The 24,955-nt window shown below is 54.7% G+C and overlaps 1 protein-coding gene and 1 long non-coding RNA gene across 2 annotated transcripts; both read left to right on the forward strand.

The window, feature by feature from the left end:
* Positions 1–6,393: 6,393 nt before the first annotated feature.
* On the forward strand, positions 6,394–13,131 carry LOC132373993 (uncharacterized). The gene is made up of 4 exons (XM_059937498.1): positions 6,394–6,457; positions 8,044–8,198; positions 12,136–12,280; positions 12,763–13,131. The coding sequence occupies exons 1-4, from the start codon at positions 6,413–6,415 to the stop codon at positions 13,129–13,131; spliced, it is 714 nt and encodes a 237-aa protein (XP_059793481.1). The 5' UTR covers positions 6,394–6,412.
* A 381-nt stretch (positions 13,132–13,512) lies between these two features.
* Positions 13,513–17,343, forward strand: LOC132354336 (uncharacterized). The gene is made up of 3 exons (XR_009499238.1): positions 13,513–13,568; positions 13,681–13,795; positions 17,304–17,343. It is a non-coding gene; the product is annotated as an uncharacterized LOC132354336 (long non-coding RNA).
* Positions 17,344–24,955: the final 7,612 nt, after the last annotated feature.

Here is a 24,955-nt window from a genome sequence, read left to right on the forward strand (position 1 = left end):
TCTATCTGTGGCCCCTGGGGGTGACTTGAAGGACTCTCTCTTTCCATTGCTGTCCTATCCCGGCCGTACCTGATGCAGTAAATCTCTTAACCAAGTCCCCACGTAGTTGCCTTTCCACGGAGGCCCCTGAGGTCCACTCTCGGCCACAGGCCTGGAGAAGCTAGTTCTTGGAGCTGGGGCACCCACCCTGCACCCCGACGGCTGCTGAGCCCTCTTGGCTGAGGGTCGGGGGAAGGGGCTTTCTGCTTTCCTGTTGCACCGAGAGAATCAGCCAGACCTCCTCCCAACTGCGTCCCTTTGCAGGATTGCGCCAGTCGGAAAGAGAAGCCTATGAGTGTATTCTGGAATTTCTGGGACAAGAACAGGTGGTAAGGAAATTCTCTGGAGCTTTTTGAGAGCTGCGGAGGAAAGTAGGAAAAAACGAGGGCTCACGCTTCCTTGGGTTTTGGATATTAGCCCTGGCTTGGAAGCTGCCTGACTTGGCCTCTTAGGCGGCCAGGCCACTGGACAGGTGCCGGACAAAAGTACCTGCCTCGTGGGCCCCCGTCCCCGGACGCCTACAGAGGGGCCGGGCCACGGTGAACGCCAGGACAGGGCCTGGGCCCGGCGTGGGGCAGGGTCTGGGGGCAGGCGGCAGGGGGGCCGCGGGCAGAGGTTTGCGTGTGCCTCCATCCTAGTTCGACGTCGACAAGCTGAAGTTCCTGAGGGCGGTGGACACCATGAGTGGCGTTGTCCACGCCCAGGCAAATGGCAACATGGACGATTACTTTCCCCAAACTGTCCTGGCCAAGAAAATTGAGGTGAGAAAAGCCCACCCTTTCTCGGCGTTGGTCCTCCGGGGACGAGGAGGACGAATCCCAGCCCCGGGGCTGGCGTCCCTCTCTGAGGGGGATTCTCCTTTCCTCGTGGCCCTTCCAGACATTAATCCTTGAAGAATCCACGGAGGCCTTGGTCAGCACCGTGCGTCCACAAGCCATGCTCTGCATCGCGGCCCTGAGGTTCCCCGAGCCGTTCCCTCCCCCGAGCCCCAGGGTCTCTGCTGCGGGAGCATTGGGGCTGGGAGGAGGGCAAGGCCTGGGGACCTGAGTTCTGGGCTGTGGGTAGCAGGGCCCACGACCGCCACCTGGTCTCCCAGCCTCCTGGGGTGGGATGCCCCCCAGCTTTCACTGTTAGAAAGCTGTTAGGACATCAGTGTGGGGAAGACTCCCCAAGAGGCCGGGGCCCCCTTCCCTGGCAGGGAAGCGCGTGGGGCTCAGGTCCCACTGTTTCCCGTGCCTCCGGGGGAGGGCAGAGCAGAGTCTCCCCCGGGGCCCTCGACACTAACCTGTCCTCCAAAGCCCTCCCGTGGCTCCCTCCCTCCCCTCCCCCTCCAGCCAGGTGAACCCGCCGCTCCGCCTGTCCCAGAAGCTGGACCTGGCCAAGGCCGGCCTCTCCAGCATCATGCCCCTGCCGCCCATCACGCCCAGTCTGGACCGCAAGGGCAGTGCTAGTCTCTACATCCAGGTACCCACCTTGGCCCATCTGCAGGGGCTGGTCTGTCCCCGAGGAGCCCACCCACCCACCGTCCTCTTTTCTCCGGGCCTCCGTCCCCTCCTCCCCGGGCTGCCCACCCTCCCCATCTCCCCCGGGGTTGGTTCCTGCTCGCACGCGGCCCACCTCCTCCTCTCACGAGGGCTACGTTTCTCTAGTTCCATGACAGCCCCAGTCTCAGGAGGAGCCAGTCTGGCTGTAAACCCACAGATTCTATGGAATTACCAGCCAATAGACTTGGCCAAATCTTCCCGAGAATTTTCAGTTTTCAAGCTGGAAGTTTCCCTGATCGAAAACGTTAGAGAACGAATCTCTGGCGGTGGGGGCCCCATGGGGCTGAATTTGTTGCAAGAACTGCCCAGTGCCTACTCTTGTGCTCTGGCCTGCCATTGGAGCAGGTCCGGGCTTCAGTGAGGTCAAGAGAGGCCAGCGCCTGGGGAGATGGGAGTGTGGCGGCAGAGCTGGTCTGGCTCCCTTCCCCGTGGGGAGGGGTCTGAGGGGGATGGGGTGCCCCAGGGAGCTGTCCATCCCCTGACACGCCACGTCCCCCACTTGCCAGACCATCCAGGCCTTAGATGATATGTTACAGGCTCTTGTGCTGGAGCACCTGGAGCCCAGCATGGTCATCCTGCAGAGCTTCCTGGAGGTGCGTGTCCACAGCAGTCAGGGAAATTGAAGTCCTGTGTTAAATCTGGTGTGTTGGGGGGAGGAAGGGAACGTTAGGACAGTCTGGGGGCCGCTCCAGCCAAAGGCCATCGGTCCTCAAACCTCCGCAGGTGTGACTGTCACCCGGAGACAGGTTCCTGTATCTCCCTCTGTCTTCATAGGGTCTCCCGAATATTCTCAGTTATGATAAATTGTCACCCTTAGGGGTGAGTGTGAATTTGAGAAATAGCCCAGAGTCACTTGAAACCAACTTTCATGAGCAAGATGGGAATGAATTAGGATAATATAATTTTGGATATAATATTAGGTGTGACTAAAGATAAAGAGACAAGATTGCCCAGATATCTAATTTTTTAAATTAGTTAATTAATTAATTTTGGCTGCACTGGGTCTTTGTCGCAGCGCCCGAGCTTCTCTAGTTGCGGCACGTGGGCTCTAGAGCACGTGGGCTCAGGAGTTGCGGTGCGCGGGTTTAGTTGTGGTACGTGGGATCTAAGTTTCCCGACCAGGGATCGAACCTGGGCCCCCTGCATTGGGAGTGTGGAGTCTTACCCACTGGACCACCAGGGAAGTCCCTGCCCAGATGTCTTACTAAAGAACTTTGACGAGGGCCGTTATCTAGAGAGGAATTGTGTCCACGTTGGGACATTGTTCTTTTGGAATGTATCATTTCTTGTATTTTTTTCATTTTTAATGATGTTTATTGTTTTCTTTCTAATTTTACAAGCAAAGCATGTTCATTGCAGAAAACTAGAAATACATAAACTCTGCTGCCGCTGAGGCCTCTCTCCTGTCATTTCCTTGGCCTACGTGCTGCAGCAGGAGGCTCCTGCTTGTCTTTAAGGGGCTCGGGGATGTGGACTCAAGACTAAGAAGGGAGGGACTTCCCTGGTGGCACAGTGGTTAAGAATCCGCCTGCAAAGGCAGGGGACATGGGTTCGAGCCCTGGTCCGGGAAGATCCCACGCACCACGGAGCAGCTAAGCCCGTGCGCCACAACTACTGAGCCTGCTCTCTAGAGTCCGTCAGCCACAACTACTGAGCCCATGCACCTAGAGCCCGTGCTCCGCAACAAGAGAAGCCACCGCAGTAAGCCTGCACACTGCAATGAAGAGTGGTCCCCGCTCACCAAAAAGACTAAGAAGGGAGGGGGCGGTGCTCCCATGGAAGGTGTGGATGGGGTCTCCTCGCTCTCTTTCCAGATCATCCTGCCTTGCTTGGTACAGTCGGAGAAAGTGCACGAGCAGTCCCGGGCCTTGGGGGCCATTTCCCGGCTGCTGAGGTTTATCTGCAATTTCCCTGAGCTGTCGGTGAGTGCCTGGGGTGGGGGAAGGCTGACCCCTGCCTCTGTGCACATGGGACACCCGACCGGGGCTCTGCAGGGGGCCCTGGAGGGTGGTCAGAGCACCTTTTTCTCCCCCCTTGTTCCTGTGAGCTCCGATCGGGCACACACATCTCAGCCCTGGTGGGGGACCTTGGCCTAGAGAGCCGGGCTGAGTCCACAGCTCCCGTTGGCTAGCGTGTCTCAGGGGTCTGGCTGGCCCACTCCCCTGGATGCTGACTTGGAAGGTCTCCTTTGCCAGTACAGTGCGGAGCTGTTGGGTGGGGCACCCACAGCAGGTGTTGAGCGATATGGGCGGGGAGGGGATGGTGGCCCCGGGGGTGGGGGGAGGAGCTCCCTTGGGGACGGTTGGGCGCAGCCAGTGTCCCCTTCCTGCAGCACATGGCAGAGTTCTCGATGAGCGGGCGGCTCATGGGCACCCTAGGCCTCTTCTGCATGAACCCCAACCAGGAGATCAGCATGGGGGCCTCAGAGGCCCTGCACTACTTGTTCAGAATCCTCGTGCTTCATAGAAGTAAGTGTGATGAGCCTGGATTGCCTCGTGGCCGTGGCCGTGGGACCCTCTGGTTCGTAGGAGTGACAAGGACGACCGTGGAGACCCCATGTGGTGCTGGGGGCATCAAAGGGCCCACCTCCCTCGCAGCTGCAATGCTGCAAACACGCTTTATCTGGATGAACCCCAAGTGCAGTGCTGATGCAATGCCCTCTCTTCAGAGGTTGCAGGAGAGTCTTGGGAGAACAGGGAGCTAGGCCTGCAGCTGCCTGTGAGGTCAGCTTGAATCCTCCGTGTTTCCCAGCTGTCCCACTGCTGCTGCGAGGTGTGAAGCTGGGAAAAGGAGGCTCCTTTCTCACAGAACAAACTTGGGCATCCCTGATCTAGGCTTTCTCTGCCCCAGGAAAACCAAAGATACAGACCGCCACACACACTTACAGAGGTGCCAGAGGAATTTGCAAGTCTCCCCCAAAGGGAGTTTCAGAAACTTGACTTTTTGTGATTGAATAGGGTGTATTTCCCGGTTGCTTAGCAGCGGGTCGAGGGGGGAACGTGGTACAGGAGAAGCAGCTGCTAGAGGACCAGGCACCTCACCGCCACGCTCCGCCTCCACCCACTGGCCTGGCACTAGGGACCAGGGAACCCTCCCTGTTCTGTTGGGCAAACGTCATTCCACCTATAAACCCTCTTGATCTTCTCTGACGTTTGCAGGGGAAGAGGGCAGGGCGTGTTCTTTTTTCCCTGTTAAGGCCCTGCCCCTAACTGTTGGTTTTGGATCGGAGGTATGAAACACAAGACAGAGAACATCTTGAAGGATCTGCAGAAGCATTTCCGAGCGGAATGGTTGGCCAACATACAGGATCTCACAATGGTAACCCTCGGCCTCCACCGAGTATGGGGTGCCCAGATGGGGAGCCTTGGCAGGGGAGGAAGAGGGCTGGGGCGCAGAGGGGTAATCCCCGGTGCGGGGAAGGGCCCCCAGAGTTCACGGTCTCACGGACAGCATGCTGGAGGGGAACGCCCATCCCCCTAGCTGCACCTGGGTGGGTTGAAGTTTGAGGTCACTGAGAGGGTTTTTAAAATAAGGTGCAGTCCACCCTATTCTCCACGCGCCTCTCTTTGCAACCCGGCTTTCCCTCTGTTCACTCGGCAAAGGTGGATTGCCGGTGTCAGGTGTGGTGCCCGGGCTCAGCCAGCTCCAGCCACTCCAGCTAGAATCCCAAGCGCTACCCTTCTCTTTCCTCTCCTTCCTCTGCACACCCAATCCATCGCCTCGTCTGTCCATCCTGCCTCCTAAATCGCTCTGGCATCGATGCACTCTGCTCCGGCCCCGCCGTGGCCGTCCTCTCCTGCTGGTCACTGCAGCTGCCTCCTGCCCCTTCCCTGTTTGCAGCCGTGCCCCCTGTTGCACCATTTTCTGCATAGCAGTCAGAGGATTATTGCGAAGCTACAGATAGCATCACCTTACCGCCCTTCAGTCTCTGCACCGACTCCCCACTGTTCTCACACCGAAGTCCAGCTTCACACGGCCAGCGAGGCCCGTCTGATCGGCTCCGGCTTCGTCTCGTCTCGAGCCCCTTTTCCACCAGCTCAGGTCTCCCTTGTAGGACAGACCCGGCAGCCGCTCCAGGCCTTTGCCAAATCTGTTCCCTCGGCCTGGAAGTCCGCCCCCATTTTCACCAGGCACCTCCTCCGGGAAGCCTTCTCTAGTCTTTCAGGTCTAACTTGGATGCCCCACTCTGTCCCTTGGTAGCATTTCCGCGCTGCCCCATGACTGCCCGTCTCCCTGCGCTGCCCTGACAGTAAGTGCCTCGAGGGCAGACGCCTCCCCAGCTCCCAGCAACAGAACCAGGCCCAGAGTCGGGCCTCGATGCTGTTTGGGTTGCACGAGCTCCCCTGGGATGTGCAGCTTCTCACACACACACGGCACGTCTGCTTTAGACCGGGGAAGCCACGGCCTGCTCTGGAATGCTGTCAACCCGCCCAACATCAGAACTCACCTCCCAATGGAATCGCCTGCTTGTGTTCCAAATGCAAAACACAGATGCCTTTAGCATGGTCCTCTGTGTGCTATCGTCTGGACCATTGGTCCCACCTGGGGACTTGAGGGCTGGTGACACTCTGCAGCTTGGCCTCACGCCATGGGGTAGCCAGGTGCTGGCTGGGGCCGCCTGCACTGGACCCTGGCTGGCTGGCCTCCCCGGGGTCCGGAGACTGTGGGGAGACCCAGAGTGGGATCTGACGCTGCGGAGATAATGCTGGTTCCTCTGTCCTCAGTTCTTCAGGAAGTACCTGACCCCCAAGGAGAGAGCAGACGTGATGATGGTGTCGATGGAGGCCATGACCAACACCAGCAGGCACGACGTCCGGGCGGCTTCCAGGATGTTGAGGATGATCCTGAAGTTCTCTATGCCTGACATTGGGAAGGTAGCCTTTCTGAGGGACTTCATGGTTCAAGGTCAATTTCAGGATTCTTCCTTTTTGTTCTGTTTTGGAACTTGCTCTCTTTCACTTCCTACTGGTTGGGGTTAAGGAATTGCAATCCTTTAATCCAGAAGAGAAAAAGTTAAAGGAAGACGTGGTTTGCAATTGGGTGGAAGGCCCTGCCTTGGAGAGGGGTGACCACCTGGCCTCCATCTCCACTGGGAAGGGAAGAACAGGGTCAGAGCTACAGCAGGAGCCTCCCGTGGGCTCCCAGGACCAGGAGAGACCTCAGGCATCCCTCCTGTGTCCAGACACTCTGTCAGGCCTGTGAGTGCTTCTTCTTCACACAGGTGGGCGAATACACAGCAAGACAAGGATATATCTGTATCTATATCTGTATGTGTATGTGTGTCTGTATCTGTATCTGTATATCTATATATGCAAACCTAGGAGACGCTGACGTGAACTAGAGATGGAATACAGACCCGTTGTCGGCGGTGGGACTGGTTCTCAGCAAAATTAAGCCAGCACGGTGTCTCTGTCCCTGTCCTTTTTATTATACCACTTTGAAAGCTCTTATGGACCGATGGATGGATTCACTGTCATTTTAATGGCCTAGCCTGCTCCCCTCTCTCACCCCTGACACCAACAACAGGCCCTCTGAGCAGTTCCTGGACTCTCCTTTTCTCCCTGGCCTGGAGCGCCATCTGAATGCTCTTCGGGTCGAAGGGCTCCCCAGAGGCCAGCCCCCCAACTCCCACACACGCGAGGAATCCCTGCTGGCGCTCACGACCCTACACGTAGCTCACGTTTCCTCCTGCACCATGTTCGTTATTAGAACCCCGTCCCTGGAGTGAACTGGAACACGCATCCCCATGGCTTCCGGGCCCTGACCCAAGGTGGCTTCCCGGGGTTATGCCGAATTCAATAACTATTCAGGTATTGCCAGTAGCAGGTGCCACGCCCTGGGCTGGCCTCAGCCACATGTTATTTTATTTAATTCTTACAGCAAGTCTGCAGGGAAGTAATCGTTTTCTTTTTGGAGATGGAGAAAAGCTCAGAGAGGGCGTGGCCTGGATAACTGGAGTTTATTGAGCACGTATGTGACACACCCTAGACGTGTTCACTCGGGCCCGTGAGGAGGGTAAACTTGTTCTCATTTTCTGTATGAAGGAATAGAGATCAGAGAGGATGAAACACTTGCCGAGGTCACACAGCTCGTCCGTAGGGAGGTGAGATTTGAATCCAGGCAGAGCGACTCCAGGGCCCGCACCGCCTGCTGTCCGCATGGCCAGTGATCGGGGAGGACCGGCCCGCCCTCCCTCTGTAACTGTCTCTACGTCCCGTCCTCCCTGCTCCATCCCCCGCCCCCCAGATTCCTGATCTGATCTTTATCACGCTTGCAGACATGACTCCACTCTCCCTTCCCTGCTGCTCTCTCCTTCGTGCCTCTTAAACCATGGGGACAGCACAGCCCCCAGCCTTGCATCCATGTGTGGCCGCAGCTTGACGTGGGTGCCTGGATCTGAGACTCCTGCCGAGCTGGTGTTGAACATCCACAAAGGACCGCCCCCCACCCTCCCCTGCAGGTGCCCGAGATCACTGAGTACATTTACCACAATATGGACAACATCACGGAAGCCGTGGCCCAGGAGACCATAAAGAAGGTCCTTCACCTGCTGGCCCAGACCTACACCGACGAGGTTATCCTGACGCTGTTCAAGATAGACGACCAGTCCCAGAGGTAGGTGAGGCTCTCAGTGCCAGACGGACAAGGTCCCAGCACTCTTTTGATCTGCTTATTCTTAAAATATATCCAATTTTTAGCACAAGTAAGTTCTATACTTACTTGGGACAAAGTGATTGTAAAGGTAATATGGGCTTACTGCAGAAAATTTGGAAAGCATATACATTTTTGAAAAAGAAAAAAAATTAAATCTCACCCCAAGGCAACCTCTGCTATCTCTTAGGTATAATTTATAACTTATCTACCTTTTAAAAATGATTTTTTCAATTTTTACAAACAAAACAAAAAACACACAAAAAAAGGTTTTAAAAAAATGTACGGTCACACTCATACCGTATATACCAATTTGCACACCTTTTCATTTAACATTTTATCATAGGGTTTTCCCAAATTAAAACCCTTTTGTAAACATAATTTTAATGGCCGCCTGGTATTATATTGTATGGATGTACTATGCTATAATTTTTTTTAAACTTAAAAAATGTAAAAATTTACATGCAGTAAAATTCACCCTTTGGCTACACAGTGCTACCAGTTTTGTATAGTCCCAATCATCACCACCACAATCAAGGTACAAATTCTTTCCATCACTCCCCAAAATCCCCTCGTGCTGGAGTCAACTCCACTCCCCACCCCAAGCCCTGGCAGCCCCTGATCTCTCCTCTACCCCTATTGTTTTGCCTTTCCCAGAACGTCCGAGAAGTAGAATCACGCAGTACCAGTCATACTGTACAAAACAGAATCATACTTTGAGTCTGGCTTCTCTCACTTACTTGGAGCTTTTGGGATTCATCCAGGTGGCTGTGTGTGTCAGCAGTGCGTCTCTTTCCTTGTTGAACAGTATCCCATTGTGTGCATAGACCACAGTTTGTTTATCAGTCACCTTCTGTGTTGTTTCCAGTTCTGGGTCATTACAAATAATACCGCCATAAGTATTTGTGCATAGGTGTTTGTGTAAATATTAGCTTTCATCTTTCTTGGATAGATTCCTAAGGGTTGCATTTCTGGGCAATAGGGGAGCTGTGTACTTAACTTTGAAAGAAACCACTAAACTTTTCCACTGTGGCTGTAGCATCCGCGTTACTACCAGCAACATATGAAAGTTCTGGTGGCTTAAATCCTTGTCCACACTTGGTATTGTCATTAAGAAAGATTTAGCCATTCTAACAAGTGTGCAGTGGCATCTCAGTGTCGTTTTTATTTGCGTTTCCCTAATTTAATTACAACTAATGATGCTGAGCATGGGTTCATGTATTTATTTGCCATCCGTGTATCTGCTTTGGTCAAGTGTCCAAATCTTCTACCCATTTCTTGATTGGGTTGTTTCTCTTGTCATTGAATTTTGAGAGTTCTTTATGTATTCTGAATACAAGTCGTTTTTCAGATATATGATTTTCAAATATTTCTCCCATGTTGTGGATTATCTTTTCGTTCTCTTAAGATTGTTTTTTGCAGAGCAAAGTTTTTAATTTGATGAAGTCCAATTTATCTTTTTTTTTTTTTCTCTCATGGTGTCTAAGTTCACAGGTTTACCACTCATGTTTTCCTCCAGAAGTGTTATACTTTAATGTTTTATATTTAAGTGTATGGTTCACTTTTATTAACTTTACCAGGTCTGATGGACGAGTCTAGGCTCAGCTTGTTGCATACAGACACCTGTTCCAGCACCATTTGTTGAACAATCTCACCTTTCTCCATTGAATTGCCGTCGCACCTTTATCAAAACTCAACTGACCATTTTTGTGTGTATCTATTTATGGGCTCTCTATTCTGCTCTACTGATCTATTTTCAATTCTTTCACCATTACCACACTGTCTTGAAGAGTGTAACTTTATATTAAGTCTCGAAATCACATAGTATGTCCTCCAATTTTTAAAATCCTTTTTCAAAATTGCTTTGGCTATTCTATTTCCTTTGCTTCCCCATATAAAAATTTATATGGCATTCTTATTTCTTTCTTTATTGAATTATAGTTGATTACAATATTGTGTTAGTTTCAGGTGTACAGCAAAGTGATTCAGTTATATATATATATATATATATTTCAGATTATTTTCCATTATAGGCTTTTACAAGATATTGAATATAGTTCCCTGTGGTATACAGTAAATTCTTTTTGCTTATCTATTTTATATATAGTAGTGTGTATCTGTTGACATTGTTGTCATCATGTTGTACATTTTACCCATAGTACTTATTTATCTTGTAACTGGAAGTGTGTACCTTTTGACCACCTTTCTCCAATTTTGCTCCCATCCGCCACCTCTGGTAACCACAACTCTGATCTCGTTTTCTTGGAGGTTTTCTGTTTTTGTTTTTAGATTCTGTGTATAAGTGAGATCATACGGTATTTGTCTTGCTCTGTGTGACTTATTTCACTTAGCACAGCACCCTCAAGGTCCATCTATGTTGTCACAAATGTTAGGATATCCTTTTTTTTATTGCTGAATAATATTTCATTGTATATGTATGTGTGTGTATGTATATAGATATAGATATATAGATGACATTGATATGGTTGGATTTAAGTCTATCATTTCATGACTTGTTTTCTGTTTGTCTCCTCCATTGTTTGCTCCTATGTTTACAATTTCCTGAATTATTTTGGATTGTTTGAGGTTTTTTAGGTGTTCCATCTTAATTTATCCACTGGATTTTGACTCTGTATCAATTTTTAGTGGGTTCTTAGGGACTTACAACCTAAATTTTTGTAGTATACTGACATACCTAAACTGTCATAGCCTAAGTAGAATTAATACTTTACAACCTCAAGAAAGCGTAGATACTTTCAACGTGTAGCTTCCTTTATCTTCCTTACTTCGTGGTATAGTTGCCACATGTATTATGTCTATACACACTGAAGAAACACCACCAAAAAAGTTATAATTTTTACTTTAACGGTTATACATGTTTTTAAACTTATCGTTGGATGCTGTCAAGGAATTTGGTAAAAGAATTCAAAATTTATTACTAATTTTAAAAAAAACCTCAGCAAATATAGAATGGAAACAAAAACTTCCTTATCGTGATGAAGAGTATTTATCAGAAATTAACAAGCAGTCTTCATTTCCCTATTGAGAAATGATGTGCTTGCAGTGCTGTGATGGCCAGAACAGAGCAAGCCCACTGTAGTCTGTCTCTTCCACTGATTAACACTCAAAACCCTGGTCAAGCACCCACTTTTTTCTCTTTGGGTTCTTCCCTTCATCTTTGTCCCCAGAACCCCCAAGATGCCACGTTGCCAGCAGGGACAGTGTCTTCATCTTCGCCTTTCATCTCTCTTTCATGTCCTCTTTGCTCTCTCCTTCTGTTTCACAAAGGTCATGGCTTCTTGAGTACACCAAGCAGATTCTCCTGAAATTGCATTATGTTATTTGTAGAAGATAATTTTCAGATCTCTCCTTTTCCTATGAGTGTGAATTTGTCAGGTCAAGAGGAGTAGGGAAGATACTCCAGGCAAAGGACAAACATAAGTCAGAGCATCAGGCAAGGCTGGAAGAGCCTTGTGGGGGGAGGTGACCAGACCGGACCTGGAGAGTGACGAGCTGGCGCGTGGATTATGGACTGGACATGACATCTGAGGCCCGGGGGCTGAGTGCATAACGAGAGCTTGGACACGGCCACAGAGAATAGGGTCTTCTGACTGATCTGACACATTGAAGTCAGGCCAAAAAGCTTTGGCCTCAGATATTTTCTCATGTCAAGTTCCTAGGCCGTGTGAACATTTTCAGAGTCGCCTCTGTGTGAGATGGCAGAGAAGAGGGAGGTCTGGAGGTGATGCAAAGATGAAAGGAATAGAAGGGGGGAGAGAGGGGAGAAGGGAGAGAGACAAGTGGGGAGAAGGGAGGGAAGAAGGGGGCTGGGGCGCTGGGCAAAGCATCCCAGAGCTCTTCCCCAGAACCGTGACCTTGTGGGTGGGCTTCCCCTCTGCAGGGGGGCTCGCAAGCCCTGGGAAATCCTGGCATCGTTCCCCAAAGGCTACGAAGTGATCATGGAGCATCTCCTGCAGAGGCTGACCCCACAGCAGAAGTCAAGGGGCCAGGAGCCCAGCGGCAGAACAGAGATCTCTCCGCTGATTGTACGAGGGCCCGAGGAGGGGGCCGGGGGCTGGGAGGGGGTGCCCTGGTGCCCATCCTAGGCTGTCCTGAGCTCTTGGGCCGCTGCCTTTTACAGAGGAGGTTGAATGTCCTCACGGCAGAGTCTCGGGAGGGGTGGGAGGGAGGGTTCTCCCCGGGACTCTGCCTTGTAGGGAAACAGAAGGACTGGCTTCTAGTTCTCCTGGGTGGGATCGGGTGAGACCAGCCCCCCAGCCCCCCTGACCTCTCAAGGGTGGCGAGAGAAGAGAACCACCAGCACAGTTACAAGAGCACTTTAAACGGATAACAGCCCAGACGTCGCCCTCTGCTTTCCTGGCTCACGCTGACTCAGCCTCCGCGCTCAGGGGCGTGGGGTTCCCGGCCAGCCCGGCCCGGTGGCTGCTTGTGGTCAGAGGCTGCCCGACGTCAGGGCCCGAGGGTTGGAGATGTAGGTGACGACGGCCCCGCCTTCCTCCCACTGCAGGCCGCCAGGGCCCTCCGCGAGCTGCTGCTGGAGCCCAGCCGGAGGACGGAGGTGCAGGCCCTCTTCCCCGCCCTGTTCACGGCCCTGCTGTTCCAGATCCCCCTCCTCAAGGTGGACGGGGCCACAGAGGCCACCCAGGAGCAGCACCACGTGACCCAGTGGATGGACCCCGTCAGGTACCCTGGGCCTCGGCCGGGGCTGCGAGGAGCGGTGCTCCGGGGCCGTCTCTCAGGGCGCTTGTCTGTCACCCCCCCCCCCCGCCCCCCGGCGCCCGACCCGGCCCCTTCTCCCCTCTGCCGGGCCCGGGTGTGCTCCCCACGCATCCTTCAACAGCTCTTGCTGGGCTTTTTAGAAAAGACTCTTTCTTAAGTCTGGCTTTCTGGGCTGACGCAGGAATCCTGTCCCACCGTGAAATCAGTGCAGCAGGTGACACAGTGCACCTGCATCCGTAGACCTGGGCCGCGCCCCCTGCCTTCACAGCCTCCCGTGTCCCCTGGGTGCCACGTCTGTCTTGGCTTTGGGTGCCTCGTTTGTGAAATGTCGCCGGGGTCTCTGAGGGCTGTCCCGTCAGCAGCAGGCCGCGGCCGTGAGTGAGGTTGGGCGCACAAGCAGGTCGCAGGTGAGGGAGAGGACGACCTCCCCTCTGCTCTCTGTCCCCCTCCCCCCAGCTCCACCGTGGAGGCCCTGAAGACCTTGATGAGGAGCACGGGGTACAGCGACCACGTATCTTATGTTCAGAGACTGGGTGGCTGGGAGCTGCTCACCAGGCCTGAAAGATACCACGAGGGGGTGGCCCTGCTGGCCAGGTGAGACTGGGCCGCACCTGGCTGGGGACCCACCCATCCTGGTGGAGCCCCACCTGTCCTGGGGCCCCCTCCACACTCAGGCCTGACGCTGGGCGCTGTGCTCCCCCCGCAGGGCCATGATCATCAAGAACTGCTGGCACATCTGCCCCGTCTTCAGCCTCACCGTCAGGATCCTCCAGGAAATGGACCAAGAGAATCACTTGACGGCCCTCGTGTTCATCACCGAGGTGAGTGGCTGGCGGGCAGGTGAGGGCGGCCCCTCCGGGAACAGTCACCCCAGGAGGCCGTGGCCTTATTCACGGCTGCTCGAGGCCTCACGTCGGGCCGGGGGACATTGCTCAGGACAGCTGGTCGGTTATGTGGAGTCACAGGCCTTGAGTTTACCTGGTGTGATTGAGTCTCGGCTCCGCCCCGACTTTACGGGACAACACGGCTCCTCCCTGCAGCAAATGCCACAACTAAGGAGCAGGTGAGCTGCAACTAAGACCCGGTGCAACCAGATAAAAAAATTAAATTAAATAAAAAACATAAATACATAAAATAAAGTCACTCTCTGCTCAGCTCCACTGATTGGCTCAACGTATTTCAGCCACCTGGCAGAAAAAAGGCATAAAAAGTTTAGAGGGCTTCCCTGGTGGCGCAGTGGTTGAGAATCTGCCTGCCGATGCAGGGGACACGGGTTCGGGCCCTGGTCTGGGAAGATCCCACATGCCGCGGAGCAACTAGGCCTGTGAGCCACAATTACTGAGCCTGCGCGTCTGGAGCCTGTGCTCCGCAACAAGAGAGGCCGCGATAGTGAGGGGCCCGCACACCGCGGTGAGGAGTGGCCCCCACTTGCCGCAGCTAGAGAGAGCCCTCGCACAGAAACGAAGACCCAACACAGCCATAAATAAATAAATAAATAAACCCAAAGTTAAAAAAAAAAAAAAAAAAAAAGAGCAGGAAAAAAAAAAAGTTTAGAAAAAATGGAAAAGAATCTTAAAAATTACAAAACCATGAATAATCATGATGCCTGCAGGAAACCACTTTTTGGTCTGAGTGGAGGGGGCGTGTGTGTGCTTATCATGGTTGAAATCATTCTCTATTCATATTCCGTATCCTGTTCTCTTTAAGCATCTTCTACTTCATTACGTGGTGTATTTGGTAAACATAAATTTTAATGGGGATGCAATGTTTCATCACGAAGATGTTTTATAATTGGACATTCAGTTTCTAATTTTACACTATTATAAATAACACTGTAATGAACATCTCTATGTGAAAGACTTTGCCCATATTCCAGATTATTTCCTTAAATACTGAATAAGTGGAAGGCTTGGTTCAAAAAATATGAATGTCTTCTATAACTTTTGAGACTAATGCCAAATTGCTTTCCAGTAAAGTTGTACCAATTTATACTGATACTTCCACCGGCAGTGTTCAAAAGGAGTTTCAGGATTTCTGACTCACCACAGCTTTAAATAAGCTCCTTTTAAAATTTCAAGCCACCTGATTTTTTTTTTTAATAGGAGTGGATTACTTTTGGAATAGCAGAGATGATAGAAGATTACACAGTGCTAATCCTAGAATATAAACAGATATTATCCTAGTGTGTAGCGGTGTGTTTCTGTGTAGGTTCCAGGGCATTGGTGCCTTGTCTGAGGGTGCCTCCGCCTTGAACCAAGAGCTAACGTGTGCATGTCGGGGTGGGGTGCTGACCCAGGCATTCAGGGACGTATGTTGTGTTGGCAGAACTCCTGCTAAGGGTGGGGACTGCGGACGTGTAGGGCCAGAACCCTGACCAGAAGGGGACTCCTAGCTCAGTGACTGGCAAGCATTAGTGCACCTAATTTCTGTGGGGAAGCTGCTTCCATGCAGATTCCTGGGCCCTGTCCGCAGAGACTCGGACTCCACGGCCCTCGGGGAAGGCCCAGAGTCTTCATTTTCTGCAAATACCCCAGTGGTTGTTGTCTAGGTAGTCCTTGGACCCAGCTTTGAGAACCGGTACAAGGCACATGCCGGGTGGCAGGGGGGCCACCCCGGATGGAGGCTGCTCTCCTGAGGGCAGGAGTTCTGGACTCTGGCTGCATCTCAGAATCCTCTGGGGAGCTTTTTAAATTTTATTTATTTATTTATTTATTTTTGGCTGGGTTGGGTCTTCGTTTCTGTGCGAGGGCTTTCTCTAGTTGCGGCAAGCGGGGGCCACTCTTCATCGCGGTGCGCGGGCTTCTCACTATCGCGGCCTCTCCTGTTGCAGAGCAGGGGCTCCAGACGGGCAGGCTCAGTAGTTGTGGCTCACGGGCCTAGTTGCTCCGCGGCATGTGGGATCTTCCCAGCCCAGGGCTCGAACCCGTGTCCCCTGCATTGGCAGGCAGATTCTCAACCACTGCGCCACCAGGGAAGCCCCTCCCGGGAGCTTTGAAAAACACTAATGCCAGACCACCACTTCACCCCCTCCCCGCTCCCTGCCTGTATGTTCTCTTTGAATTGGTCTGGGATGGGGTACAGGTATCAGTTTGTTTGAGAAGTTCCCAAGTTTAAAGCTGTCTTCTAGAAACACAGCTAAGATTGAGAACCTCTCTAGAGTTTCCCCCAAATGTGTAATATCCATTGAAAACAGTGGGAATGGGCCTTCACTCATCTGCCACCCTTTTTGGACTTCCAGGCTGAGAAGGGGGAAGGGAGGGGTCAGCATGCTGGGGAAAAGGCTGGACCCCCACAGGTTAGGGGTATGGGTGGACCTCACTCCCAGCAATTAAAGGGAGACCCAGTTGATTGTAAGCTCGAAAACCAATGGGGATTTAGGTACCAGCTAAGAGAGTGGATCAAGGTCTATGAAAGAGAGTGAATGGCTGTGGAAGCTTCTAGTACTTCACAGCATTTTGCACCTGCCCTGTTTGTTGTTTTGTTATCCTCATCCGTTTCCCCGGGCATGATCACAGTAGAAATATGTAAAACCATCAGGGCCACGAGCTTTTGTTCAGGGTTCTTAGAGAATAAGATGCTCAGTTATTTTAGTTCTCCCTGTAACTCTGTGAAAAAGGTGTTATTACCTCTATTTTGCAGAGGATGAAACTGAGGTTCAAAGAATCTAAGAAACTTGCTCGGCTAGTAAGTCCAGGGGGGGTGGGTCTGCGTGGCCGCCAGTCGGAGATGGTGGGAAGTGCCAAGCTGTCCACAAAATCATCTCCATCATCAGGACCACACGTGGGGACATAGATATGCATACATCACACGTGCATGCACGCAAAGCAAGACCATAGTGGTTAAATGCATCTGATTAGCTTTTGTCTCCTTCAATTTTATTTTAAATAACAAATATACACATATAGTTCACATCAATATGTGAATAAAATCATCTTTGCTATTTTCTCTTAATTGTAGCCTTTTTTCTTTCCCATTTTTGCCTGTCCTTCTGACCACACCAGTCCTGTACCCACGCGTCTCATACGTGAACAACCAAATATGCCCTCCTTCCATATATACATATTTATATGCACATCGGTGCATTTCTTACTTTTATCCCCTGCAGTTCCCCTTGTCACAGATGCCTCAGGAAGACTTGCAGGATGGAGGGATGACTTCTGGAATCATAGCATGTGACGTGACCCTTCAGCTGAGCGTTGGCCATTTTAAGCCCTTCTTCCAAATCCTGAAGAGCGTTTCTTTACTCACGAGCAGGACCCTGGATGCAAGGTCGTTGAGGACTTTTCCTCCCGACCCATCGTTTCTGACCCTCTTCGCGTCCTCGTGCAGCTGCTGCAGTCCCCCGTCGTGGCGGCCATCGTGGACGAGGTCACGGTCAGGACTCTGGCCAGCTGGTTCCAGTGCGAGGAGCTGGCCTCTGTGAAGCTGCTCCTGCGGGCGGTGGAGATCCTCGCGAGGCACGAGCACACGGTGAGCCGGCCGGGCCGTGGGCGGGACCCCAGGGGACCTGGAGGCCCAGAGTGTCCAGTTGTGGACGGGGTGGGTCCCCCTCTCGGGATCAGACCGAGGAAGTCCTCGTGAAGCCAGCCCGCTGAGGACAGGGCTCGGGACGTGAGCCCCTGCTGCTCCCACCCTCCCAGCGAAGGAAAGAGGAGATTGTCCTGAGCCAGCCCCAGGGTCGCCCCAGCCAGCTGGGTCTCCTGGAGTCGGGCGTCCTTGCCAGGGGTGAGGAGGAGGTGCAGATGGGGCCTTGGGTGGAGGTGGTGGTGAGGGGGTGTCCTCTGTCTTCTCCCTTCCCCACGAGGACAGAGGTGCTGCCCGATGCCTTCCAGGGAGGGGCCCTCTGCCGGCACCTCCTCCGCCGCTGCCCCAGGTCCAGGGCAGCAGGGGGTGTGCCGGCACCGCCGTCATGCGCGGGGTGGAAGCCGGCGGTAGGACTGTCCCCCTGTCGCCCGGCCCCGCAGGGGAAGCAGCTCCGGGCCCTGCAGCCCTACGTGCTCAACTGCTGCTACTCCGCGGACGGCGGCATCGTGGCCGAGACCCTCCAGGTGCTGCGGGGCCTGGTAGAGCAGCTGAGCTGGCAGCACGCTGCCGCCTTCCTCACCCAGCTTGCCTTCACGCTCGGGCCCTTCCTGGAGGAGGTGAGTCCCCTGAGGGCCCGTCTCCCTTCTGGGGTGTCGGGCAAGTAAGGGAGCTGCCAGAACGGTCTCCAGGGCCCTCCGGCTGGAAGGTGGAACCTGCTGTGGGGCTGCCGGCCGCGACCCCTGGCCCGGGGATGGTGCAGGGGGCACTGGCAGAGTCGTGACGCCCCGGGGCCGGGGCACATCGTGGGGGGCCTGCGGATGGTGGGGGGCTCGGGGCTGCCGCCCTGGGAGGCGGGGTGCACAGCTGCGTGCCCACGCGTGTGCGTGCGTGTGCGTGCGTGTGCGTGCGTTCTCACGCAGGAGGCGGAGAGTCTGCGCTTGACGGCCTTTGAGATCTACGGGGCCCTCCTGGCCAAGGTCAGCAGGCGGCTCCTCGTCTTCCCGCTGAGGCACCAGGTCCTCAGCTTGCTGGTCCTCCTGGTGCTCCACCTGCAGGATGCGAACGTCAGCGTGGCTCAGGTGAGAGGCCGCGGGGCAGGGGCTGGGGGGATGCTGACAGGATGTGAGCGGGCACTGGGGGAGGGGCTGAAGGACGCTCCCGTCTCTGACCTTGGAGGGCAGCACTTAGAGGCTCAGGGTGACCCCACGCTTGCACCGGGCTTTTCCGCAGCCCCGGCTCCCCGGCCGGCCACCAGCACACAGTGGAAAGCTGTGGGTGTGACACTTCCTTTCCCAGCAGTGCCCCCGTGGTTCCCGGCCCCGGGCATCACTGGCCTCCTCTCCAAGCCGCTCTCTGCCCTTTGCCACTGACCAGAGACGGGCTCCCAGGGCGGGGAGGCCCCCATTGGAGGCAGCACAGCGTCCAGAACAGAGAGGGCCCGGAACCGGTCCATGTTCTGCAGTGGATGGCCTGGCTCTGAGCCCGGGAGCCTGGGCGTGTGAACTGCAGCTGAGAAGTGCTGGCGCCGGCTTGCACACGCCCGGCTCCTTTGCCCGGCGAGGCTGTGACGGGCGCGTGTGAGGGTGCGCTGAACCAGCAGCTGAGCTGGGACGTTATCTTTGTGGAGCGGGGGGGTCCCTCCCAGGGAACTCGGCGTGGGCGTTTCTGGCAGAGCCGACCCTGATGAGAGGAGTGACCACCCGCTTGGAGGATCCAGACTTCAGGGAAATCTCTTCTCTGAGAAGCTGTTTTGGGGGCTGGGTGGGTCTCCGTACAGTAACATAGCAACTGGGAAAATCATTACCACCCTGATTTTTCAACTTCTTATTGGTAGGAGAAAGGGTGCAGGTACAGCCAAAGGACGGCCCGGCTTTCCTCCCACCCTGGGTCCCTCGGGGTTTGCTGAGTCCCGTCCCCCCCAGGGCTGACCTCACCGCCGTCTCTCTCCTCTCTCCGTGCCCCTCGGGGTCTCCTCCTTGCCCTGCCCTGTAACTCCTTGCACTGAGCCTCCCTGTCTCTGCAGATTGCCCGGCCCGCCCTCTGCCGTACGGCCACCTTGATGGGCTGGTCAAAGCTCAAAGCGATATTTGCCGAGAAAGACGTCTGGACCATCCTCAGAGCCCTGGTAAGTCGCGGCTCGCGCAGCGCCTGCTGCTGGGCAGGGAGGCCGGGGGACCCAGCCGTGTGGGTCTTCTTCCTGCGGCTTCTGGGTTTGCAGTGGTACGGTGATGAGATGCCCACTGACCATTCGTTCTGCGCTCAGCACCTACATGTGGCTCCTGCCCCACCCCCGCTCCCAATGCTTCCTGTCTGAGTTGGGGAACCAGGCACACAAGTGGATCATTTCGGAATAGTCAAGTCAAGGCTGAAAGAGAGGAAGGTACTTCGTAGTGCAAGGGAGGGGCGCTCAGCCCAGTCTGGGAGTTGAAGGAAGGCTTCCTGCAGAGGTGTCATCTGGGAGGAGCGGGGAGTGGAAGGCGAGGTAACACTTCGGCAAAGGGCTGGGCTCAGGAGTGCAGGTGAGGTGCTGCCCTACAGGGGGGTGTGGAGCAGTGGGGCAGGGCTCTCACTCGGTCCCGGGGACCTGGTCCACCTCATCTGATAGGATTTGATCATGGGAAATAAGGGCAGGAGAGCCCAGCATGTGGGGAGCTACAAGTGGCTTGGAATCGTTAAAGCAGGAGCAGAAAACTCAGATGCCTCCGGGCCACACAGGGAACATCAACCAGAGCAGCAGGCCAGGTGGGTCTGGAGGGCTGAGGGTCGTGGTCCAGCTCCGGCTGTGCTTCTCGGCCTCGTTAGGGCACGTGTTGGATAACAGCCCCTTACTATCCTGAAGTGACCTGTGTGGGTAATATCACTGCCTGTACAGACTCCCAAAGTAAAGAGAAATAAAACCCTAGCTCCAGAGGAGAAGTGAAAGTACTTTTTCATAGAATGTAACATAACATGACGTGATAACATGGCAGGATGTGACCGTGATATAAGCATGGCCGTGCCCGGCCCAGCGCCTCTAGGAGACGTGACGTGGGGCCTCCTGCCCGCGGATGGACCTGCTACAAATGCAGGTCGTGTGTTGGGGACGCAAATAGTGACCCCGCAAGTGTTGCCGCTGGTGATGTGACTTGCAAAGTGATGGACGATTGTTGGCGAAGTTCTGAAAATGTGAATTACAGTCTTGCTTTGATCTATGTTGTAGCTGCGTCCCTAGAAAATCCAGTGTGTATCTGAACCATAAAAAGTACTCTGTGTTTCTGTAAAAGACAGAGTCAAGTTCTGGGCACAGACGATTAGAAATAAGGTTTTGATTGCACAGGTATCAGTGGGACATGAGGAACTGTGTCCTTCCCCTCATCCTCTCAACAGTTCCATCCATCCCTCTGGGGACGGCAGAGTCCCCAGCCGAGAAGGCTGAGACCCGCTGATTGCGTCTATGAGAGAACGTGGGCTCAGGGCCGCTACATCTTCCACTTCGCTGTAGGAAGTGGAAATCCTGATTTTAGGTGCAATTTCCCACGTTTATATTGGCAACTAATTTAGAATGTTTGAAACACTGTGCGGAGAAGACGGAAACATCTGCGGGCTGGTTTGGCTCATGGCTGCCGGGGCGCCGTCCTGGTACAGGACCACAGCGCAGGAAGCAGGAGGCTGGGTCGTACCGTTTGCTGGAGGTTGGGACACAAGAGCAGGACTTGATGCTGTAGGAAACGGGGAGCCATCGAAGCACTAAGCAAGGGGGTCACGTGGTCGAATGGCCACGCATTTTTGATCGATCGCCTGGCGGCAGGTCGGAGGATAAGTTCCCAGGACAGGACTGGGTCTGGGCCGGGGGCCAGGGAGAGGTGATGGGGTCATGGAGACGAAGACATGGGGGGTTAGCCAGCCTTGGAGGCTGATTAGATGCGGAGCGTTCAGGTAAGGGTGGACTCCTGGGCTCCTAGCACAGGTGAGTGCCGGCGTCGGGGGCTGAGGGGAGAATCCAGAGGGAGCAGCGGGTGTGGAGGGGACGCCAGTGGCTCGGCTCGTACACGTGGAGTCAGTAAGGCTTGTGGGGTCTGTCCCACTGGACGTCAGACACGGGGCACTGGCGCAGGGAGAGCAGGCTGGGCCGTGGGCAGGGACGTGCACTTGAACGGCAGGTGGAAGCTGCAGCCCTGAACCTGGACTTGCACAGCGGGACGGGCACGTAGTCAGCATCGGGATTCCAGGACCCAGCGAGAGTCTAGGAAAGAAAATCCGGCAGAGGAGGATCCTCCAGAAGAGGGACGAGAAGAGAGGAGCGTCACGGTCACCCAAGGGGAGAAGCCTCAGGAAGTGATGGTGACCATAGCATGAGTGTAGGAAGAGAGACACTGGGGGGGCCCGTTGGGTTTGGACCACAGGGGATGCTGTGACCTTCGCAGGAGCAGGGTCAGTGGGGGGCGCGGTGGAGGGAGGGGCCCAGGGAGCAGGAACCCAAGGCTTTCTTGGGGCGGCTTCAAAAGATGCGGATGAGCCAGTGGGCCGGCTCAGCCTCACCACACCTTCAGCCGGTGCGGTCCCGCCTCTGTCGGTTTGGGATGTAGGGTTTCCAGTTAGGATTTTTATTTGAAGAAAAGGTTCTACTGCCAAAAAAATCTGAAAAACCATGGATGTAGCCTCCTTGTTTAAGAACTTGGATGCAGAGTGAAAAAGAGAGTTGGGTGTAGCCAGGAAGGAAAAGCAGGAGACGGGGTCGGGGCTGGTGGTCTTTGCAAAGGGAGGACGCGTCATCCTCGGAACCTTCAAGGGAGGGACACGGATAAACACAGAGGTGGGTGCCTTCCCAGGCGTGGAAGGAAGGTAATAAAACACTTAACTGCACACAGCACCGCGGGGCCCTGTTTAAACAGTGGTGTAGACACCATGGGTTCTCTTGCCGCCTGAGGCAGGTGACCTGGAGATTGAAGATTTTAAGCCGAGATGTAAATAAACGATATAGAAACAATGGGATTGGAGAGGGAAATGTGTGAGCCAGAGATTGGGGTGATTCTGTGTGAGTTTCATGCCTCCTCCAGGGAAAGTGGTCGCCGGGGCTCCATCCGTCCGGGATGCCTTCAGAGAGTAGATAAATCCTTAGGAGCTGGGCAGGAGGGGATGCAGGTTAGAATGTTGTCACAGGTGTTGCACTGAGAGGATGACTTCAGTGTACTCTCAAGACTGTTGGGCGGCGGGAGGGAAGGGGGCGGGGCCACAGAACCAGCAGTGGGCACCTTGCCCACGCCGGCACCTCTTCCTACAGCTGAAATGGGAGGAAGGCAAAGCCCTGTGGTTCCTGAAGCAGAGCGTGATGCTTTTCAAGAGCCCGCAGGCCCCCATCCGCCAGGCAGCTGTGTGGTTTGCAGGTATGGTGGGCCTTCCCTCTTCCTGGAGCCACCGTGTCCCTGTCCCGGGGACCTTCAAACAGCCCGAGGAGCCGGGACAGCGGGCAGATAGGGCCTGGGGTCGTGACCGTGGAGGGCGGAGGACTGTCTGCTCCTGACCCCCACCCCCCATAGGAAGCTCCTGCCTGGGCTAAGCCACGTACTGGTGGCTGGGCAGGGAGGCTCAGAGACTGGAGGGGTCAGCTCGATCACCCGAGGAAAAGCATCTTCAAGGCAGAGGCTACCCTCCCCCTCCCCAGCCCCATCTGCTTGGGACCCTTCAGAGAAGCAGGGACGAGGTCACTTCGACTTCAGGGGCAAAGTCTGGACCTGAGGCCAGTCGTGGGAGGGACAGACAAACCGAAGGCGGGAATGGCGGCGGTTTGGGGCAGAGGTACAGAGCAGGTGCAGCCGGGGCCCCACTGGTCCTCTGTGCCCCCCGCAGGCCAGATCATCCAGACCCTGAGCGAGGAGGAGGCCAGGGAGGTGGAGGAGACCTACGCAGGTCAGTGCAACCCCGCTGCACACCACCCGTGGCTGTCAGATGTGGCACCGGGGTTGGCGGGGTAGGCTCAGAAATGAAGGGAAGTGGGCAGACGGGCTCACAAAAATCACCCCTGGGGAGGAGTGAGGAAGGAGCTTGTCTCCCAGGCATTAGCTTCGGGGCTCTGGTTGGGGCCCTCCCATCCCCCAAGTCACTCACCGCCCCTCACCCCGCTGAGCTCCAGCCGTTCATTGGCCGGGACTGTTCCTAGACCTCTTTGCAGGAGGGACGCCGGCCTTTTCTCACTTGGGGGCACACGGGGGCTCCCAGCGCCTCCCTTCTGCCCGGGTCACCACCCTGTGTCCCCCGCCCATCCTTGGAGACACCCCTCCCTCCCGCCCTCTCCTCTCCCAAGCACCGCATCCCTGCCTGGCAGGCCTCCCGGTCGCTGGCTGAGTCCTGGCTCACAGCTGTGCTCTGGGGAGAGCAGGGCAGAGCCGGGGAGGGGAAAGTGGGCAGGACCTCCAGGGCTGGTCCCGGACCGGACGGGGAGCCTCAAGACGCGTCTCCTGGAGCCCGGCAGGTGTGGTCCTGCTTGTGACCGGCGTGTGTGCACCCCCAGGAGAAACTCTTGCTTACGTTCTACAAGCTGTCCTGCCCCTTGCTGCTCAGCACCGCCCCCCTGCCCACGAGCCCCCGACCCCCAGGCCCAGGCCCTCCTGCTCAGCACCGCTGTGTCTGCGTTATAGCCCTGAAGCACATGCAGGAAGACCCCGACCCCGCCGTCAGCTGCCTGGCCGCACAGACCTCCTACGTCCTGGAAGCCAAGGAGAAGATGAAAGTCACCACCCCCAGCTCCTGCTTCTGTTGCAGGAAGCCGAGAAAGGCCCGTTTCTGAGCCTGCGTCCAGGGCGGACGAGACGGTGGCAGCAGTGACTGCGGCTGGGCTTCTGAGCCCTGCTCTAGACCTGGGGGGGCGTCCCTGCAAAGCCTCTATAATAAAGGGAGAGGGACCACTGGTGACCTAGTGGCTAGGATTCCGGGCTCTCACTGCCATGACCTGGGTTCAATCCCTGGTTGGGGAACTGAGATCCCATAAGCCGTGCAGCACGGTCAAAAAAAAAATTGTTTTTTTTTTTTTTAAGAATCTTGTTTTCTATAGCTTAGAGAGACCTTTTTTTTTTTTTGTTCATAGCTACTTTATTTATTTATTTATTCATTTATAGCTGTGTTGGGTCTTCGTTTCGTGCGAGGGCTTTCTCTAGTTGCGGCAAGCAGGGGCCACTCTTCATCGTGGTGCGGGGGCCACTCTTCATCGCGGTGCGCGGGCCTCTCACTATCGCGGCCCCTCCCGTTGCGGAGCACAGGCTCCAGACGCGCAGGCTCAGTAGTTGTGGCTCACGGGCCCCGTTGCTCCGCGGCATGTGGGGTCTTCCCAGACCAGGGCTTGAACCCGTGTCCCCTGCATTAGCAGGCAGATTCTCAACCACTGCGCCACCAGGGAAGCCCAAAAATTGTTTTTTTAATTCAAAATAAAATAAAAGGAGAAAGAGGGAACGTCCGAGCCGGAGGTGTTCCCTTGTCTTTCCCCT

Source organism: Balaenoptera ricei, chromosome 1, assembly GCF_028023285.1.
Source record: "Balaenoptera ricei isolate mBalRic1 chromosome 1, mBalRic1.hap2, whole genome shotgun sequence".
Lineage (NCBI taxonomy): Eukaryota > Metazoa > Chordata > Mammalia > Artiodactyla > Balaenopteridae > Balaenoptera > Balaenoptera ricei.

Coding starts and splice junctions, on each gene's coding strand:
- LOC132373993 (XM_059937498.1), top strand. CDS start 6,413: ATGTTGAGGATGATCCTGAAGTTCTCTATGCCTGACATTGGGAAG. Junction 8,199..12,135: donor ATAGACGACCAGTCCCAGAG/GTAGGTGAGGCT, acceptor TCCCCTCTGCAG/GGGGGCTCGCAAGCCCTGGG. Junction 12,281..12,762: donor CAGAGATCTCTCCGCTGATT/GTACGAGGGCCC, acceptor CTCCCACTGCAG/GCCGCCAGGGCCCTCCGCGA.